We start from the raw sequence: 22,338 nt of genomic DNA on the forward strand, positions 1-22,338 counted from the left end.
TCAAGGTTTATTAGCTCCCACCAAGGCACCAGGAAATACGACAGCGGTGGTGAAGATTCCAATGGAGAAAGCTAATTTCTCAGCTATACCTCACGCATGGCCTTGTCTGCCCTCAAGGTCACCTCCAAGGGACTTTGTGTGGCAGTGACTCCCCAAAAGACAACCTTTTCTTTTGCTTTGCCTTACTGTTTAAGGAACTGAGATTTAAAGATGAAGCAAAATTAAAAGCAGATTGTAGTAGTGTTAACTGTGTTTTGTTTTGCTTTCTTGTCTTGTCCTTATCTTTCTCTTCCCCTGCCATTAATTTCCCTTTCTGCGAAATCAGTGGTAATGCTAGGTGTTAAGTAGATACTGGCAGAGACTGACAGCCTTGATTCTGCCAGAGCAGCAGCAACACACATTCCCTGGGCTATCTTGCTGAATTTTCTTTGAGATAAACCATTTCCATGTGTGAGAAGATAACAGAGACTATTGGAAGGAGTTTCAGTGAGCACCAGCTTCTATTGGTAGCTCTGCAATGTGGGAATCAGACTGGGATTGCCAAACATCTTTCATGTGATCCACCAAAAAGCCATCACACAATCACAAAGTGGGTCACAACCAACCTGGGCTGGATTTCAGCCAGTCTTTCTTATTCTCTGTTCTTGGCCCCACAGGAATTGCTGACATTTTCTAGAAATTCTTTAATCAATTTCCTTTCCTTATCTTCATGGTTTATCTGCTAAATTAAACTTGGTCCATTCACTCTCATCATTTACTTAATCTTTCTATCCTCTTTTCTGAAATTACAGTACCTCTGCAGAATTGCAAATCTTTGCTTTTACTGCTGACAGAATGAAGTTACATTTCTGACACATGCCTATTTCTCAATCTTAAGACAAAACCCCTCTTCAGGGCTGGATGACACATGCGGTTTTCTGGCTGCCACTCAGAGCAGCAATATCTTGTCAGAGATCAGACTGCAAGCCTGCCTGCTGAAGATGCTGTCCCTAAGTACATTTTATATCCAGGCTGAAAACACATGTAATTGCTAAACAAACTTGAATTTGTTTATTTTGTAATATACCAGCAGCTGTTTTCTTGTATGATGTCCAGGATTTCTCCAGCCAATCTACTTAATAATGTAGAATTCTGTTTCCTTGCGCCAGTTTGCCTGCTTTTTACTTGTTTTCTTTTCTTTTCAACCTCTGTTGGGGGTAGTTGTAGTCACTGAAACAACTGTATTTTCCTAAAGCTTTAGGCAGAACCAAGGAACTGATTTCAAGAAGATGGAAAGAAAGTCTTGTGTTCATTCAGTTAATAATATGAAAAACATTAGACAGTGACACAGATTATTACATTTCCAGCATACCCAGTGCGAGGTTTCTCACTTAGCTCTAGTGGTCTATTCCTACATGGGTGCTTTGTACACCTGACATTGTGATCGGCTGAGGAGGGGAAGCTGCCTCAGTCAATTAGTTCATCATTCATTTTCTTGCTGAAGACAACAAATCTTGGTGGGATTTTTTTTATCCTCATGTAAGGACATATTCTGTTTTGAGATGACAGCATCTTAGGCTCTCGCTGGGGAGCCGAGCTCACCCAGATATTCTTCACATCCCAGAATCAGGCACTTATTAGTGAGCCAGAAATGTCCAGAAGATCTGATGCAACTGTGCAGCATAAAGGTCAGATCCAGGCTGTTGGAAAACAATCTTTTGGCTTCAATGGAGCTAAGATCCGACCATATGTACTCGTTGTGATTGGGTTGTTTAGCCAAATGTTGATATTTATCGCTCTTGTGAAGCGCACAAGATGCTGGAGTTAGAAAGCCAAAGCAGGACACTCACAGGTGTAGACCCAGAGCTGGTTTCCACAAGCCAGCCAAAAAGTTAACAGTATGCTTTTTTTGGACAGTCAACCATCTAACTGCATTATATGTCCAAAATTTACATGCATAATGTAACATTTGGCTTGAAACAGCCATCTTGCACTTTCACTAACATCATGTTCCTGTCTCCATCAGAAACTTAGTGTGTTTTGTTTGGCTTCCATTCTTAACACAGTAAAACAAAAAATCTGGGAGAGGAGTTGTCTCTGTCAGTCTTCTAAATTGCTTGGTCATTGATCAGTGTGTTTTATTGTAGCAGTGTAATTTCTTACACGAATTTTTAAAAAGAAAACAAACAAACAAGAAGTCCCGCTGTTTAATAATTTAGTGAATAACTAAAATGAGAATGCTTGTTTCCTCTTACATTCTTTCCCCTCTCTGCCACTGAAGATATATTCCACTCTTCCTAGCACCAGGCATTGAGAGAATGACCGTAAGTGACAATCAGGTGATCTAGAGACATAATATGTCATGTTACATTCTGTTTCTTACTTTATAGTTATTATAATTACAATATATTTGGTATTATTGTATTTTGCTCTGAAATATAATACTGGTACAGTTGAACTCTATCAACTGATCCTGATACAGTTGAACTCTGCCATTCCTTAAATTAGCAGTTGTCAGGTGTGTTCATAAAAGTGTGTAAAACAGTTCATAAATAATTAAACACTGTGGCTTATCTGAGTCCAGCAATTCAATGCCTTGCATATAACTTACATTTAATGTATTTTAACTCTTCTGGAAGTTACTGGAACAGAATCATACAAATTATGTGTGATGTATGAATTTCAGAAAGCATGTCTACAACTTTTTAAATTATTTTTTGTAAGATGCACTTTTTTGTTAAATAAGGGTGCAACTGTAATAAGAGATTTCACTGTGTACCTGGTGCTAAAATTAATTTATCAACAAAAAATAGAATCCAACTACGTAGTTTTGAGGATTGAGTATGTGATGCATATGCTACTGTGCGTGTCAGTGTGTACGTATATGTTCAGTTCAAGTTTTCTTGTATTGTCTTACCACATTCAACCACATATACTCTGAGAATATTCTAAAAGTTATTACTGTATTATATCTTTGGTGCAATTTAAAGTAGACTTTTTCAGATTGTGTTTGGAATCAGCATGTTTATTTGGAAGTTGTAAAAAATAGCAGCAATATAAATACAGAGCAAGTGAAACTGATAACAGAGAGGGTAATGCAAGCATATATGATGAACCACAGAGTGAAATAATTGCTAGAAGTCTTAATTAAGATGAGAACAGGCAGTGTTAACGAAAAATAAAGGCTGATCAGTATATTAGTTGTCACAGTCAGCCTGATTTAAGCACTTTCAGAGCCATTGAGCTGAAAACATTTTTAGAGCATAATACAATGGAGAGATCGTTGTATCAGACTGAACATTTTGCAGAACAGCACTATTAAGAGATTTGTGATAACTAGATGGCAGACTGGATTAATGTAGTAGACTCGGACCCAAATCTCTCCTAGGCCAGAAACAAAAATGAATGTGGATCGTGGGTCATATAACAATGTCTGCCACTCTCCCGTGAACAATCTTTTGTTGCTGAAAGTCAGAAAAAATCCAGGAATGCGACAGGAGAGAGTTTCTCAAGTCCTGTCTAAAATGCTGAGAGAGGGTTTAGTTTAATTAGATCAGTGTTTTCCTTTCTTAAGTGGCAGTTCTCTTCCTGTTTATAATATATTTTCCATTGGATTCTGGTTTGCTCTCTTTTTGTAAGGTGAATTCGCTGAGAATATGTCTGTGTTTCAAAAGTTTATTTTACTGTCTGCCAGCACTGCCAGAGAGAACGTGCACCCATTTTTGTGCTAGGCTTTGGAGACTACCTTGTGTAGTGGCATAAGGAATTAAGATACTACTTTTATTAACGGTTAACTTAGAACCTTTCAATGTTGGACATTTTAGTGTCACAACGATAAAGTAAGGATTTTTTTGGTGTACATACTTCTCTTTTATCAGCATTTAGTCTTGCCCTTGATTTGGGAGCTATGGTTTTTCACTTGACCCATAGTCACATCGGTTCTAGAATCTGGGACACACAGATCTCTGCAAAAATCAAGAGAAGCAGCTAGGAACAACTCCTTGTGTTCAAAACCAGAGTGATGCAGTTGAGCACATGATGGGGGCACAAGGTTGTGTAGTAAAAGGTGTAGTTCTGCAAATACTCTCCTGTTTCCATTGCCTGATATTTTGCCCAGGCCATGCAACATACTGAGGTAAAACTGCTCTGGGCATAATTCTATACTATCTTGGGAAAGCCCTAGAATAATTCCATAGGTGTTTCCTCTCTCTTTCCTGGTTCTGCGTTGCATTGGTCAGCTCTAGGAAGGAGCAACAGTGAAGCACAGGGCACTCCTCTTGGTGCTGGGGCCCCTCTGCTGAGTTGGGGCTTACAGTGATTAAGAGGAAATACTTCAAACACATTTAAATGAGCAGGAGAATCCCACCCAATTTTTCCATGATCGTGACTAGTTTTCCACCTGTTTCCACAAATCAAGCTGTTTGGCCTTCATTGTGCCAGTCACCCCCAGAGGGAACACAGCGTTTTTGCTGGAGGTGTGTACTGCCCATCACTGGGGAGAGGACCCTCCTGGCTGCCTGCACATGGCAGTGCCAGTGGGTCTGGAAACATGCTGCCCTCCTCCCCTTTGGTTGCCCTTTGTCCTGGGGCCGAGGGAGGCTGAACACCAAGGCAGGCACTGAGATGCTTAAGAAATGTCCCCCTTTAACATCAGAGGAATTTTTCCCATGATGTTATTCACACTCTTGACTCCTTATGTAAAAAGCATGTGCACGTTAGGTGGCTGCTAAACATTAACTAAAATAAGGCAAACTTTATTTCTTAGGAGGTGATAGTGAGGGGAGATGATAGCAAAGTGGTGTGCAGTCTGCACACCAGTTATTTTACTACCAGCAGTGCACTCCATCCAGTTCCAGTGTAGGAAAATATGTGTGAGGTGGTTTATGTATTTCATTTTAGAATTTGGACCACATCCTGCTAAAGAGAATACTGAACAAAGTAATTTTAGGAGTACTTTTCTGTCTCATCTATATGCATTTGCATAGCAACTAAACTAGTATTGGAAAGGTACTTAGCATATTTTTTTTATTTTTTAGTGTGATTTATATGTTGTATCATAAAAGGTTCAGTATTGTCCGAAGAATCAGCTTGCAAAAAAAGTAAATCTTATGTATCAACAATGATTCAGAAATCATTTGTGTATTTAGATCGATACAGAAGACATCTGGCTCAATACTGCATTTGCTGAAAAATTTAAATTTGGAATGATTTAAAATATTTGAAAATTAACACAAATATAGTTTAGATTACATTTTTAAGCAAGCCAAATTTGCTGCATTTGTATTGAAATATTTTTTTCAGGACTAATCAAAATTTTGTTTAGGATTTTTTTTGTAATTTAATTCTTAGGGATTTTGAAAGATATTAAAATATGAATGAGAAGTTGTGGATTAATTGCTGTTCTTGACTGAAAAAAATGGCCTTTCATTTCACCATATTTTCTGAAATAATGGGTTTCAGGCTTAGGAGATTTCTATGGTGTTCTTCTCCAGCTAAACATGAAACTGAAATAGTTTTTCTACAGCTTCAACTACCTGATGAATATAATAACTAAAATGATTAATACAGTAATTGAAATATTTTGGTCTGACACACAAATACCAGCATAAAATTCTGCTTTTTCTTTCAAAATGTAATCATTCTGATCTTCAATTTCTCCTGATATTTTTAGCAGAGCACATTTTCTGTCTTCCCAAGTGATTTTAATGATGGCAGATACTCAGTATCTGTAAGTAAACACTGAAAATCGCTTGCTTCATTACACTTCTGGGCCATTAAATATCTTCTTTCATCTATCTAATTCCTCTCTTCTCATTGCCTCAGCAGTGTGACTCAATCAGGCATGCGTTATCTTTCCCAGATCCCTTTCTGAACATAGCGTAGTGTGCAGGAATGCAGTTTGTCAAACACATTGTGTCTGAAATCCTTTGTTGGGAGAAGTGGAGAGAAAGAGATTATAAAATGCCTCAAAACCTTCAATAAGACTGTTCCCGGGTTTCTTATATCTGTTCAGCCAAACAAAACATTCATACCTCACTTCGATGTGTAGGATGGTATAGTGTAGTGCGTAGTATGTAGTATGTATTATATCTTCCAATAACATCTGTTGTCCAGGCTGCAGTTTACAGAGTAACTTATTTTGTGCTTTGGCAAGTTTTTAGACTCATCAAGGCCAACACAAAGGGGAATTGATAAGAGAGAAACATATCTGTTATCTCTAATGTTGGTTTTCATAGGTGGTGAGATTTAAGATCCTGATGTTTTTTTGTAGGAGAGAAGAACAAAAATACCCACTCGGATTAGTGATGTGTGTTTTTCACTGCTCTGCTAATATAAACCTTTCTGAAGTAAAGTCGAGCAGTGTAAATAACTTCTGAAGCTGTTAGCTTCTGTCAGTGTGAAGGAATCCCTGACTGGCTTTCTGTAGCATTGCTTCCTCAGAATTTTGTACACAAAGTTTCTTAGTAGCTGTCTTATACGCTAATTTGTGTTCAGCTAAAAACTGTTTTGTATGCAGAGAAACTTCTGCTCAAATTCATCATAAATCTTTGACACTTGATTTCAATTATTCGATAGTGTGAGACCAGCCTCCGCCTAAAGGCAGTGTGCGTAGATGCCAGAGGTGGCAGGTATGTTCATGTAGTTTCCGTAAGAACAAAAAGGGAGGGCAGTGATTATTTTCACCTTTGGAAGCAAAAACTTTGCAACAGCCCTGAAAAAACATTTGTTTGCAGTACGTTGTCACTGTAGGTTTAAGTTGAACATTTTACACTGGAGTTGTTTCGAGAAATTAGCCTAGAATAGGTGGGAAGTAGCCATGTTATAAAGTGACAAATGAGCTGCTGAGTCCACACTGATATTGCATGCACCAGTGTTTTGGGGAATACATGCTGTTTTCACGGTAGTAAACTGAGTTACACTGTGGATTCTCTGTCAGTCTACTCTTGAGAGAATTTGTCTCTCCTTTCCAGGTCAGCTATCCAAGGGGAAGTCTGGGAAGGCTTTGTAATGCAAATCTAGCTAGCCGTCGTTCACACAAGGAATGCTAGATGGTGACCCATGAGGACTGAGTTCACGATTTCTGTGAATATGTGGGATTTGAATTAACTCGGTAGTGAAAGCTTCTAAGAGCATAAGGCACATTCAGTATCTAAATCACTTACGTAGTTTAGAAAGCTAAAATTGGCCCTATGATTAAGACAAAGCTGGTTGGTACTGCTCCTTGGCATAAACATTAACAGGAATCCACCCATGGCACTTGGATGTTTGTTGAACAGCTGGTATGTTTTGTTTAATATAGTCAAAGAGAAAAGTGGTTTGTTGGAGGCGGGATGCACTTATGGTGGATGACACAGATAACTGAGATGTGTATCAAATAGCAAAGAAGCAGATCCAAGCAAAAAGCTCAGATATAATCTTTGGTAGATTTCTTGTGATAGAAAATATAAAGCACATTAACAGGCAAATAAAAATGCATCAGACAGTAACAACCATGAAATTTATACAAGGAAAAAATAACAGTGAGCTCAGTTATTCAACTCTGATAATCACCTGTGGGACAGACAACTTCCTGGAGTATCCTTTAAATCCATGATATTTTCATGAAAAGTGAGAATATGGGTATAGAATAAGGAAATCACGCAAGTCCTGGATTTCTACATGCAGCAGAGACACCCTATAGTCCAAAGTAGTACTTGTATTTGCCACAGAGGAGGTTTGTCCTTTATTACACTGTTTTGTGGATTGTGTACCTCTTTTCAGCTGCATTCCTTTGCCTTGTGGAACACAGTCCAGATGCAAAATAAAAATTTCACTTAAAATTACTGGAGGACTGGATGTGTGTAATTATTTTGTAATTTTATTTCAATGTTAATATTTTCCATTTTTCTTTTTTTTACAGAGGGTATGAACTGTATGAACAAAGATCATGGGTGTGCACATATCTGCCGGGAGACGCCCAAAGGTGGGGTTGCCTGTGAATGTAGGCCTGGCTTTGAACTTGCCAAAAACCAGAAGGACTGCAAATGTAGGTAGATGAAGATCTAATTTCAAATGCCCCAAAATGTCTTATTTTTCTTCATTGTTGTTATTTTCCAGAAGCCAAGAAATCAACATTGTTTTGGCCAAAGGTGATCTGTAATTTTAGTAATGTGGTTTTTGCTGTAGGAGGTGTGCTTGGGGATGGGTAGGAGATAACAGAATTTTGGCAGTGACTCTGGTTGCAAAATGGTAACAACTTTTCTACTTTTCCTATGAAGGCAGAGAAGTGAGGGGTCAGTTTAATCCAGGCTTTCCTTGTAAAGCAAAACAAATATAGCATAGAGGATTCTGGGTTGCAATATTTTGAAGATCCACAATGATAGATGCATTGATAAATCTACTAATGCATTTAATGATAAACCTGCTAGAGCTATCAAATTAAGAGTGTTAATTCCTCTTTTTTAAAGGATAGAAGTGTTTGGTCTAGTCATGCATCCACTGCACACAGTCTACTTTTCTTGTTATTACTTGGAAAACATACAGCTGTATCATATATACTGTTCTTCAAAGGAAAAAACCCCTGAGTGATGTATTCTCGAAGCTGGGATGCTGAAGATATAGATAGTCATTATCCCACAAAATTGGAAATTGTTCTGTACAGGTTAAAATTATTGACCCTCTATAACTCAGCACCATCATATGAAAGCTTCTGAATTGCATGGAGGTCTTTCTGATGGCTTCAGTGATCATTAGATCTGACTCCAATAGCTTGCTCACGTACTTGGTAGCTCTGGGAGAGATTTTTTTAAAAAAAAGTGCAATAAAATGACATGAAACATGTTTGGTGCTTTACATAGGGCCAGTATTTTTGTGATAGCCTTTCTTCCACTTCAACATTATTCTTCCTGAGATCTCCACTGTGTAAACATGCTTAGACTATATTAGTTTCCAAGTACAAAGTCAAAAGAATCACCTTTGAATATCATCCAGAAATGCCACAGGATATTGTACAGCCTGATTGCTCCTCAGTGTTAAGAGGCTACACATGTCCAAAGGCAAAAGCACTGAGAAAAATGGCCTTTATAGTAATTTTCATTCTCAATGTTTATTAGAAGTGAACATTGCATGCCGTTAGTTATAGTGCAACATCAGCTACATTGGTAAAGTAGGAGAGGATGTTTATTTATGTTGTTTATTATTTGTTTCCACAAATTCGTACATTCCTTGGGAATTACATTATCCTTTTTCATAGTGAGATGGTGATAGAAGGATTAAATACTTTTCTAGAAGGATATTTCTAAATGCCTCAAGGTTTAATAGCATGGAAAACTTGAATTTATTCTATGCCCTGTGGTGTTCAAATTTTAGTTGGAAGTATAATGAACTTTTGCTGACAGACCTCTAAAGTAGGGGCACTGAGTTTTTCAAGGCTACAGAACTTGCTGCTGAGTACATCAACCCTCAGTACATTCTGCAAATATGTTCCAGAGTCTTATTTGAAATAACTGTACTTCTAGCCCTTCCAAACACGAAGTGTAAAACTGTAGCCAGATAGCCTGGGACAATAACTATGAGATTCCAGGCTATTTACAAAGGTCTAGTTCTGAAACCAAACCCTGACTTTTAAAAAAACTTTTTCACAGCTAACTGTTTCAGTGGAATCGGCTTAAATCTTGAGCTGCAGCTTTGCAAGTACTGAGTACAGCTGTGTTGAAATGCTGAAAAAGAGACACTTGCCCCTTGTCAGCCTGGACTGGGTCTTTAGTCCTGTATCCCAGGGCTGGTATGGTCTGATATACCCCTAGTGTATCCCTGTATCCCTCTCAATTATTCTGATTTATCATGGTCCCTCCAGAAGACTGTGCCTTTCAGGATTTGTCAGAGGTTGCTTCTCTGTTTTTTTTACATGAACAAGTGGCAGAGAACCAGTACCTCATTAAGTGAATTTTTATCAGCTAGTTTGCAATTGAATCAGAATACTGGGAGAAGTTTTCAGATTTATTGGCCCGGGTCCACTAGTAATGAGATATGTGTTCCTCAAAGGAAAAAAAGATGTTGAAATAAGTTATAAAGCATAAAAAAATGGAGGGAGGCTCCCTGCTTTTTATGCATGCATTACAAGATTGTCGTTAAATCCTAATTACGTGATTACATATCACTTGATCATATCATTGCATGCTAATAAGGCAGTCACTGTTGGTGTCTTGCTTCATTCAGTGTGCGTGATGGTCAGCGCTCATTAAACAGGCTTTTGTTCAATAGCTTCCTCTTCATAGCTCGGTGTCATGACTTTCCTGCTGCACAGTATTTAACCCCTATTGTGAGCATAAAATTTTTAATTTCCTCATGGATTTTCCCATGATACTCATTACTGTAACATCGAAGTGCTTTGTAGGCATTGGTAATGTATTTTCGGAACATTCTTGTCAAGTTAAAAAGTACTGCTTTGCCTATCTTACAAATGGGAAATGAATATAAAGATGTTAATGTCAAAGTCATTTAGTAGTGATAGGTGATTAACAAGAAACACCCAGAACCCAGCTCAGCGTATATAGCACTTCAGTATGATCAAAGCCAATCTCCCAATGGCTCCAGCTGTACTTGCAGATGCCGTGGAGAAAGGAATATAATATTAGTAACTTGTAGTAGATGTGATTCAAGTGGCTTGCCAAACCCTAAGTAGGAATTCCATGGCAAGGGCAGATTAGAGATTTTTAGGGCTCTATACGCTCTCTGAACAAGACCATCCTTTCTTGAAAGTCTCCTTCTGATTTACTACTCATTCTGCAGCAAATGAGACAAGAATCTGCAACTTCTTCCACAGACCTGACTATCCCCAGCTCCAGTGTGCACTGAATAAGACAGGATTGTTACTGCATTTGTCGTTAAGGGTGGTTGTCATGATACAATAAGTCTATGTACCAGAAGTCTGGTACTTTGTAACAGAAGTCTGGTATTTTGTAGTTTTTGAGTGCTTAATATTGCAACCTTAATGGTTTCTTAGTATAAATTTTAAACATACAATTTCTCAGTTACCAAAAAAATAACTTGCCCACCGTGCTAGGAGAACAAAGAAGCATTGAGGCTGGAAGGGACCTCAAGAGGTCATCTAGAAATACGCTAAGCAGAATCATACAGATCCATATATAATTCCTCAGAAGAGCTGCATCCTTTAGATCCAAAGCAGCAATAAACTACCGTCTTCTATGTACACAAGCCATTAGAAGAATATGCTTTGTCAGTGATATTCATAGATACTTGCTGGCAGCAGAAAGAAGAGACTTAGGAATAGTGAATTCAGTTCCAGACTACAGTGGAAAAACATGGGAAATGGCCTCTTCTTTCTGGATCTGTATCCATAGAGACAGATGGATTTTAAGATCCTGCTCCTGAGCATGTTTGCATTAGAAATTTTTGATAAACTGAAGGTTTTTTTCCCCAAACATGAACAAACCAAGATATTTTTGTTCATCTGTTATCTGGATCAGTTTAGCTGTAACTTGAAAAAGTAAGAGGAAAACTAAAGCAGATATGCATACCTGCAAATTGCAAACTAAAAGAAATAATTCTGGCAGAGTCATAAACAAATGAAAGCTGAATCTCTTAATGAAAAATGCTGGATAACCTTAACTACAGCTATTTCTATCTGCTGTCTCCAATAATAATGATTGAAGTGAGCAAGGGGACTAGTGCTAAGTAATTCTAAAAATCCAGTCTAGTATGTTTACAATAAAGTGCTGTCCCACCTATGCCAAGTGGCAACGTTTTGGACTCCTGATGACAATGTTCTCATGCAGCTATTTGCTGTCAGTACAAAGATGTCCAGGATGTTAAAAATGTAAGGCCATACTAGAATAAATAATGCAAGCAATGTTGCATGCACAGCTTTATCACATAGAAAGAGATGCACATATAGTTATATAAATTATATATTTAATGGCAAATTTTGTTTAAAAACAGTGCCATTTTTCATTTATCTGAAATTACAATGTACTGGTTTGAACTGTTGTAGGAAGCCATGCTACAAAAACAAAAGATCTGGCTTGCTGCAAATTCTGTGGTATCTGTGCTGTAGTATATATTTCAGTCCATGTGTGGACAAGATCAGGACATTGTTGTCTAGAGGATTTTTTCAGTTAGTGGGTACTAAATGCTAGATTTAATATTTGGCCATATGTTCTCGAATACTCTTTGTCATGGGCAAGTCAGATGGAAGAGACCAAAAAAAGGATTATATAGAAGTTCAGAGAAGCACTCAAAGCAGGATTTAGGCTGTAGAGTGAGGCTGAATTCTTGTATTTTCTGTCTTCTGGGGGGTTTAGCATGGAACATCAATATCATTATTTAGTGGAATAAGTACATTAAAATCCCCTTTGTTCTTTTAAGATGTCATTCCTTTTCCAGACAGTCATTTCTTTTCTTTCAACATCAAAATGTCATTTCAAGACTAGGTGGACAGTTAGGGTGATAATGCCGCACTGCCAGCCTGCAGGCCCTGAAAGGTGTCTGGCTAGTTCAAGAGCCTGAGCATTATAGTCATCAAAAAGAATTACTCTTGTTTGAAGGCTATTTGAAGCACCAGTGTCAGGGCTTTGGCTCAGGGTGCCCCATAGCTCTTCATTCACAGTAGAAACAGTGTTGGGAGAAGAGACTTGTGACTTGGCCACCAGTATTAGACACCTCACATAGATGATGTGCATCTTTACAGGGCTTGTGTGCTGTTTCTACTCACGTTTGTAGCCAACATCAGGAAAGGCTTCTCTGTGAGATACTGGTTTTAGCCAGTTGTACAGGGTATTTCTCCCACCAAGGGAAAGAGCCCAGCATTTTGATTGCACTTAAGACATACATGAATGCTGAAGCAGTGTCAAAAGCAATGGTGTTACTCTGGTTTTAAATCTGCTGTGTGGGGATAAGTATGTCTGAGTTCTAACAGATATGTGTATATTCTCCTTTGGCTAAAAAAAAAAAAAAAAAAAAAAAAAAAAAATCATTTACTATTTTACATCCCTTTTATAATAACATGTTTTATAATATTTGAAGGTGATCTGTGTCTATCAGAAGTTAGCGTTTTGCCTCTTTTTGTTTGCTTTTGTAATGCCACAGACTGAATAAGTACACTGTCTTTTATATAGCTGTAGAGTCCAAATTTATTGGAAATAATTTTTAGAAGAACACTTTGAGTTTTCCCATTAATTTTGCTTTAATGCTTTCTGACGAAAATGGAGTAGATCTGGATGTCCCTTTGCTTTTAAATAATTTTGTTCTTCTTCCTCTAAGCAAGAGAGACTTTTTAGTGTGTAACTGCCACAGAATTAAGGCTGGAAAGAAATTGAAATGACGTATTTTACAACTGGATTTTGTACCAATTTCACTCTCAGAGCTGTCAAGCTCCAGAATTTTGGCTCAAGTTGCTTTAAATAAATAAATAAATAAATAAACAGTAGTCTAGCCAGAAATTCAAATCCTTCAAAAACAGGATTTACTAATATTTGTAAGAGATGGGAGAAGGAATTGGCCTACATCTATGTCCATTGACTGGGTAGAACAAGAACCAGTAACTTTAGTATACAGGGAAACTATAAAAGAAGTGTGTGATTCTACAGGATTTACTATAAACCCCATCAGTCCAGTGCAATTTTTCATAGACAAGCATAGTAAGGAAAAGCCCCTCGTATTACGTGAATCAAAGAAACCATGTCAAGATATTTTCATCTCTGCCAGCAGAGGCTTTCAGCAAGGAATGCCTGAAATAGCCACTGCAGTCAAGTTGTTTAAAATATACACTTTGTTGCTGATTGCACTTTAAAATCTTCAATAAAAATACTGTTGGCTAGGAATGTATTTAAACATCTGGCATAAACAACACCTTTAAGTTAATTTGTGATGGCACGGCAGTCCGACAGGGATAGAAACATTGAATGAATTTCCACATAGTCCAAGAGACATACAGGGTCAAGAAGGAGGGGAGGATAAATAGATGGAAATTACCTTGTCCTGGATTAGCTCTGCCAGTGTGTGCCCAATACTGTGGATATTGCAGACAGCTGCTTTCTATGCCAGTTACTGCCCCTGCTTGATCACATCCCAGATGCAGCTGGCCAGAACAGAGCTCATGTTTGCAGCCAGGCTGCAGACAGCAAATTCAAACAACCTCTGTCTGTTCCTCTAGCTCTCACTAAGCTACAAACCAGTATTCTGCCTACCTCCAGATTAAGCAAGAAGTTACTGTTGCACACATAATGTGGCAGAGAGAGAGCCACAAGAAAAAGATTAACCCCAAAAATTGCAAATCAAAGAGTGGGCGAAGAGAGGTGAATAAGGACAGGTATAATGTTGAGCAAGGACATTATTTTTCAGCATGACTACATCAAAAAGGTGGGAGATGTAAGAATGGAGAATTGACAAAAAAAAATTAATTTGTTTTGCATCAAAAATAAAAGCTAAAATGTTATTTTGTATTGAAGGAAATGAAATGTTTCTTCCATTTGATGAAAAGCAGGAGGGTTTGCTTCATGTATTTTTCCCAAAAAGAAATTGATAGCTAAGCTGTAAAACTGGAGAAGGAGAAAGAATGCCTCAGAGTAGTTGTAGCTAGGGGGCTTTTTTAATGTAATTCCTTGGAAGTTTAGGATTATTATGACTTGGTGTATGTCAGTTCAATTCCCTCCTCTGCCTGGTGGGACTAAACCCACAATTCCCATTTTCCAGCCCAGTGACCAAGCTGACAAGCTGCAGTAAGGGAAGGTGGGTCAGGCTGCTCTCCATCTTTCTTATTGACATTCTTTCCAATTGGATAGAATGGCGATATTCCTGGGAGGAAAGGTGGGAATCCAAGCAGGCCCTCTTCTCAGGGATTGTTCTTACCACTAGGCCATGAGTCTATTCTCTTGCTATCTCTGAAGAACACAGGGATTTTATTCAAAGTGTACAATGTGAAGGACCAAGGATGGTTGCACCCATAGTGGCCTCTGGTCTGTACTCACTTGGGAGATGGACAATTCCTGTTGTAATCTTTGCCAGATTTCAGGGACCATGGATGTAAACTTGCAGTTCTCACACTGGCAGGAGGTTTTAACAGGAATTCTGTTGGGTATGCTGTGGTGGGTCTCTCTCAGTTGCTTTTCTTAGAATTGTTCCATTTTAAGCGAAATACTTGAGTGATTACTGAGACTGACATGACTATTTAGAACTGGGACACTCACACCAGAGGTGGGATATTTCAGTTCTAGTTACTGTGACTGAAAATTCCAGTCTACTCCATTTTAAGAAGCTAGCACTAAAGCAGAGTCACTGAGGCCGGTGGGAAATTATGTGCTTAGCCCTATTGGATTAGATAGAACCTCAGTTTAGATTTAGATACCTGATTTTACAATCCTGTTAACAGTTGTCTTCCTTTTTTATGTATATTGCAATTTCTACCATGGCTCTGTTATAAACTCTCTTATCTAGAAGGAAAATTCTGCTAAGAACAATGTAAGGAAGTTCCTTCTGATGAGGAGGACTCAGTATTTAAATTACTGTACTCAGTGTTTAAATTCCTGTAAGATTTCAAAACATTGAAGTCCTCTGAAATGATAAGTGTGATATAACTGAATAATGGTATATTGGATTTCCACTGTATGTGCCAGAATGTATATACCAATAAGGAACCTAATCCAAATTACCTATATATAAAGACAGTAAATTGAATTCAGAATTTAGTCAGATCAGAATTGTGCTGTTCAGCACCAAGCTATGCAACTGGAAAGGATTAAACAGAACGGGGACAAATCAGGGGCATTGTTAATGGCAATAACCAGCTTAATATTTAAAAACGGGTTTGTCTTAATAGTCAGAAATTAAATCCATCATGTGATGAAGGAGATTGAATCTGATCTCAAAACTTCGAAACTCTCCCTGTCATAAAAAATGTTTGCTTTAATGTATGTTTACTATTTTTTCACCAGAGGACATTTTAATTGCTAAAAGCCATTTTGTACTGTATGCTTGGAAGTGAAAGTGACATCTACAATGTTTCCTTCTTAGTTGAGGCCAGTGCAATGCAGGGCCATAACAACTGTGTATTTTTTGTTTCAGAGAAGAGAAGAAAAAAAAAAATCCTGTTTTATTTTTAAACATTCCTCTCTCTAGGAGGACCAGTACTTGAAATAATAGATTTCAAGACTTACATTCTTGCTGTTTGGTCTCTGCTTCCTCCATTTAGAAAATTAAGGGGAAGGAAAAGAGAAGAGCTGTCTGTAGACTTGAAAGTATGTGTCTGTATTAGTAGACTTCTCACTTCTTGCCATATACACCACGAATGTGAAGCATGTAGCTTTTAGGAGAAGGTGGAACTGGCTGACCACTCATACTAAAATTATGAATACAAATAGACTGGGGAAAAAGTAGCATGCTTTTTTTTTTTTCCTATTTTTTCTTCACTGCATGGATTGAGAGTAGGGCATGAGACAGGAGCATGGCTAAGATAAGGGGGGTCGGAAAGAATAAGAAATGCAAATAACTGCAAATACAAATGTGATGTTGCCTTATGTCTTGGTTTGTTACTGCTCTTCTGTATTCTGAAAGGCCCTCAAGACTAATTGGTTTCATTGTCATTTTATTTATATATACATATATACACATACATTTGGGGCTTAACTAGTAACCTGTAACTATGGGAATGGAGGCTGCCAACACACCTGTGATGACACAGATACTGGTCCTGTGTGTGGTTGTCATCAGAAGTATGCCCTACACTCAGATGGCCGAACCTGCATTGGTAAGTACTTCTCTGCAGCACATTTTATTTTGCATTCTTCATAGAATATTATGTGCACATATGTATGTGTGTGTGTGTGCGCGCGTGTGTGTTTGTACCTCACAGGCATTTAGCACTGTTGCTGAGAGAAGGGGCTAACAGCAGTTCCTGGCTGTAGTAGCTAAGGTTGCGCTATACAGAGAGAGAAGCATTTGTGCGTGTTTTGTCAAAACATTTGTTAATGAAGTATCCCTTTGTTACTCCTTTGTAACTTTTATTTCTTTTCATAACTCTAATAATTTTTGAAGTAAAAAGGTGTGGAACATTCATAATTATGAATGGAAGTTCAGCTCTTCCGTTCGCTTTCATAAGTCAAGACTTCCTTGCGTAAGCAAGGTGAGGAAAATGATCCTCTTTTCTAAGCTGTTATCGGGGAAAATTAATCATCATGATGTGCTTTCTTCCCTGTTGTATGTTTTATGATTCTAAAAATTACAGCACTTGTAGTGAATAAGCTTTCACTCAGAATATCAGTAGCAAAAAGCTGTTCAGGAAGTGGAGCATCTTGGGAGATGCTGTGCAAACATTTATGATTATAAAATATGTTACTTGCTTAACACCATTTCTTTCCACTCTGCTTTTTTTTTCCTTTTAAATAAAAAAGGATGGTTTTGCATACTGTAAGTTCAAATTTGGAAATTCTTACTCACAGATCAGAACCTAAAATCCCTGATAGTTTTCATTAGCACTGTGGTCATGTTGACTTTTTTTGTTTGTTTAATTTCAAATTCTTACAAATTCCTAGTAATTACCTGAGGTTACATGTATTTATCATCTTTCCTCTCTTCTATCAATACTGCAAGACAGAGCATTTGAGACCCATGGAAATCTGTCAGTTACCTTTAACGATCCCTTGGTCAGATCCATGGCATAAAGCTCCGTGGCTGCCCAGAGCCTCACTCACTTCCGATGGGTTTGACTGCACAACTTGTGTGGTAGGGTGAGGGTGATGCTGGCAAAGGCAGAGCTGAACAAGGTTCAGCACTGAACTCTGCCTCACTGTGTGCACAAACTATGTCTCATCTTACGGGATCTCTCAGCTAGTACTTTTGATTAACACAGAGGGCTCCGTCGTACAGTCCCTCTGTTTAAACAACCCTCCCTGAAGGCTGTGGCAGTTCCAGATGCAGAGAATTTACAAGAGCAAGGGCCTTGAGAGCAGGTTTTGTTGAATGGATAATTGATCTTCTATTTATTAGCATTCACTAATATCCTTGGATTGATGTTTTATTTTGTCCAGCATGTAAAAATGATTTTAAAAGCTGTGTACACTGCACCTGTTTTTTACTTTTTTTTTCCCATTTTTGTAATGTAATACATACAACTCCATGTTACATTCCTTGGTCTTTTGATGTAAGTCACATATTACTGCCTATGCTGATTTTCTTCCTTCTAAGTAGTTCTTTCTCTTAGAATACTTTTAATTTTTTTAATTTATTTTTTACATTTTTATTCCTGCTTTCTGGTGATGGTTCCTGATTGCCTGTCTTGTCTGATAACTGACGTTCATTAATTATTTACAGAGCAAAATAAAAAAAAAAAACCTCAAACAAAAGCCTCTATTGCAGCCTGATCCCATCTAGAACTTGTTAAAAACAAAGCAAAACAACTTCTTGTTAGCACTCAACCATGTAGTGTTGCCACAAACAAAACCTGCCAGCCTCCTCCTCCTCCTCACTTCAGTGATTCCAGTGTTTGCTGTCTTCAGTGGTGTGTATATTCCAGGCATCACTGCAAGAATGCAAACTTCTGCAATGCCAGATAAATACTTGTTGACCCTTCGTCTAACATATTTTGTCTTCGTTTGCTTGACTTATCCTTCTATTTTATTTTTTTATGTTTGCTGCATGTGAAAGTCCCCTCTTGCATTTTAGTTTTTGTTTTCCTAATAAGCATTTCCCTCTCTGGATAAATCATTTTATTTACCCAGCTGCTGCTTCTCCATTGCTCTCCTGTATCAGAAATCCTTATTTTTATTTCGCTTACTCATCATTTCTTCCCACACTTGTGACTGTTTCTGTGTATTTCTAATGAAGCATAACCAAACTGAAGGCCTCATTATTCTGTATGAAACTCTTACATGTAGGATATCAGAGAGTACCTTGTAAAATGACCTTTGCTGACATCATCTTGCCTACTGCATGCTTATAAAATTACTAAACCCTGTTCTTGCAACATCTTTCCTAGCATTGAATGTTTAGCTAGTAGTGTTTCATAGACAAGCAGGCAACCAGCACTGCCCAAATTGATCTTTTTTTGTGTTTGTTTGGTTTGTTGTTTGTTTATTTTTGTTGTTGTTTTTGTTTAATTTGCATGCTGTTGTTTGGATTCTCCTCACGATGTGTCAATGTGTACAAGACTATGGTGCATCCGTGCCCATCCATCACCGGACTCTTCTAGATCACTCTGTCTGTCTCAGTCTTCTGCCTGCCACCTTCAGATCTTGGTGACACCATTAGCCTGAATCACTTTACAGTTTGTCTTTGGTAGTTCGTTTAACCAGCATCCCTGAATTTTAATTTTCATCATTAACACCTCTCTGGGGCACTCATGAGAGTAGCTGTCTTGGTCTCCAGTAGGCATTCAGCTTCCTGTATGTGGTTAATTACTTCATAGTTGATCATTCTTCCTCCTCCCCCTCTTTCTTCCTCCTTTCCCTGAACACCCTTTAATTTTTTTCCTGGGGTCTCAAAGGAAATTAACTCTCTAACGGGGATTTAGTGCTTTCATGCCTTGCTTCTTGGCTTTGGCTGTGCCATGCCAAGAAACTGTCTTAGGCAGTGGAAAATTGGGCTTGTGATTAACCAACTGCTCCATGTTTGTCCCTTACTTGTGTTTTAGAGAAGGATGAGGCTGCAATTGAGAGTTCTGAGTACAATGCCACGTCAGTAGCTGATGTGGACAAGCGGGTGAAACGGCGGCTACTTATGGGTAACACTTTTCTTCCACTTCCTTTGTTGTGCTCTCACTTTTGTCTGTATGTGTGTGGGGGGGAGGTTCTCTTTTGGTCTCATTTGGTCCCTTTGGTTTTGGTTTGGTTTGGTTTTTTTAACCTGACGTCATCTGTGTGGAAAGTTCACCAATTTTGTTAAGTTCTCATCTGTTGTACAACTTCATTTCTTGTTTTTAAACTTTTTTTCCTAATGCTGCAGCTTTAATGTTCAATTTCTTCCGCATAGAAAAAAAGCTTTTGCCATTAACCTTACTTACCTCATGCAAGCTACTTCTTACATGTGATTTGTGTGTGTTTGTGTGTATGTGTTGCTGTAGGATTCCTGAAAAATCTCATGTTGCAGTCCTGCCTGTTGACTTAGAAGTGGATGATGATGATATAAAACAATGTTCTATTACATATGTAGTGTTAAATGAACAACTGTATTTGCCTACTTAAAATTTGCTGTACTTTTGATTGAAATGTAAATATTATGACTGGGAATTCATTTATTTCATTTGTGCAGCTATGTTAGTAACCACTGAAAGATCTTTCCCTAGTGACTAGTGAACTTCCGTATGTTCAAGACTGAAGCACGGCTTGTTTCTCTGTTGTGGGAGCCTGAGAGTGGAAGGGATGCAGAAGTGCATTGAACAATGAAGATAATTCTTTAGCTTCTCAACTCAGTTAACCCATTGCACACCCTTGTGCTTGTCTTCTTCGTATTACATTTATGGCCATTAGTGAGAATGACCTTTTGGGAATAGAAAGGATAGAGTGGCTGGACACCTGCCAGACTCTTTTCATGTAACAAAGAGCACAGGGTAGCGCAGACTGCTGAATGATGCCAGCAGTTTGGAGGTTTTCAGGTGGTTTATTACTCTGTATTTTCCATTCTGATGCCCTACTCGCCACATACAATTATTTCCACTAAGTTTTAAACATAGTGAGCATCGCTGAGATGTACCCAGTGAGTCATTTACAGGACAGGGATTCTTCACCCACAGAAGAGATTCTGGCAGGACAGGATTCTGCTCTCTTCCCTCCTGGCTGCTGTTTCATTTCTTAAAACCATTGAGTCCATTGCAGACTCTGTCCTGCTGGCCCTTGTCAAGCTCAGGTCTGGCTGTAAGCATCCACACCTATCTCAAAGGACCACCTCTAGGTGACCAGCAGCCTAACTTTGAATATTTAGTTGATTGCTGGGCTAATAGTTGCAGTAGGTGACAATATTTATAAAGTTTCTGTATCACTTGTATCTCATCACCCGTGACAAACTGTCTGCTTAACTGTGGACCAGCATACAACCAGTGTGTAGGAAATGGCACAGTGTTATAACTCTGAAATGGTGTTAGGTGATAATATTGATGTAAAATGTTTTCCCTTGTGTGAAAACCTGGGCATATGTTCCTTTATTTGTAGATTATCTATGACTGTTAATTTGTAATTAGTTTGCAGACCTAGCAAGTGACCCATATCAATTTATTGTTTAATGATACACTGTTTAAATTAATTTAAGCTAACAAAAGCTATGAGGCAGCTCATCTTCCTTTCTAAAGGTGCTATTAACACTTTTAGCTGTAATTTCAATAAGACCCATCATCTCACAAGAAGTCTGAAAAAAAAATGTGCAAGGGGCTGCTAGACCACTGGAAAATCCAGTCCTCTAGGTCTAAATGGTGAGTTTGAGCAGCCGCTAACAGTATGTACAATATGGTTTAGAAGGACTGAGAAACATAGTGCACAGCGTTGCTGCCTCACCTTCTGATAAAAGTAATTATCCAACTTGACAATAAGCTCACACTGCTTACCAGAGTCCAGGCAAATGAAATTGAAAAGTTACAATTAGCAACAAGCTGCTTAGTTATACCAGGTCTGCAAGTTCCAAGCTGAACATAGACTCTAGAAGTAGGTTTAGGGAGTTAGTTAGAATTCAGTTTGCAAAATACGTTGTTTAACTCTTCAGTACTTCCTGTATTAGCTGAGAGTTTATGGACAGACTGTGTTTGAACAACTGATTCCTTAGAAAAGCATTAACTAGAGCTGAGAAGAAATTTAATTAGTGAGGTCTGAGTGGGTGGCTTATTACTTAGAGACTTTTCTACATGTTTATTTCTACTGATTTCTGATGTTCAGAAAATCCACAATTTATTTTTTTAATGGAGTCTTACTACATTTCAAAAGTGTAGTGACGTTTCTGTGAAATCCCATGTGTCTTCAGATGCTTTCTGAACAGCTGTTTTAGAAAGTACTGGAAGGCTCCTCAGGAAACTTGGTTACCAGCTTTTGTAAACGGACTGTGATTTTTGACCCTCCTGCAGGCAGTCTTGGGAGAATAGGAAAAGTAGATGACTTCATGTAATTTTAGTAGTCCGATGAAAGGTGCTTTCAATTGCAAGCCCTGAGACGATAATTTCTAGTCCCCTGTCATTTGCTGCGTGCTATTAAAATGACTGTGATTTTTATAACTGTTAGTATCAGCCAAGGCTGAGAATAAGCTTGCATGAGATTACTTTAGGAGAACAGGACTGCTGTCAGACATGACTGCCTATGCCACTCGTTTTGCTACAGCAAGACTGGCCACCTCTGTAGCTCAGACTGACTCTTACAGGGGCCTGTGTCCTAGTCATGGTGTGGTCCTGTGACT

At 38.3% G+C, this 22,338-nt stretch overlaps 1 protein-coding gene across 1 annotated transcript in view; it reads left to right on the forward strand.

Moving 5' to 3' along the window:
• SCUBE1 (signal peptide, CUB domain and EGF like domain containing 1) overlaps positions 1-22,338 on the forward strand; it is a 210,388-nt gene that overhangs the window by 99,263 nt on the left and 88,787 nt on the right. The window contains exons 5-7 of the mRNA XM_086466297.1: positions 7,880-8,005; positions 16,604-16,720; positions 19,601-19,690. Of these exons, the coding sequence (XP_086322423.1) occupies positions 7,880-8,005; positions 16,604-16,720; positions 19,601-19,690 (333 nt within the window). The remainder of the gene's footprint in view (positions 1-7,879; positions 8,006-16,603; positions 16,721-19,600; positions 19,691-22,338) is intronic.

The sequence above is a fragment of the Leptosomus discolor genome, chromosome 1 (genome assembly GCF_034619465.1).
Source record: "Leptosomus discolor isolate bLepDis1 chromosome 1, bLepDis1.hap2, whole genome shotgun sequence".
Lineage (NCBI taxonomy): Eukaryota > Metazoa > Chordata > Aves > Leptosomiformes > Leptosomidae > Leptosomus > Leptosomus discolor.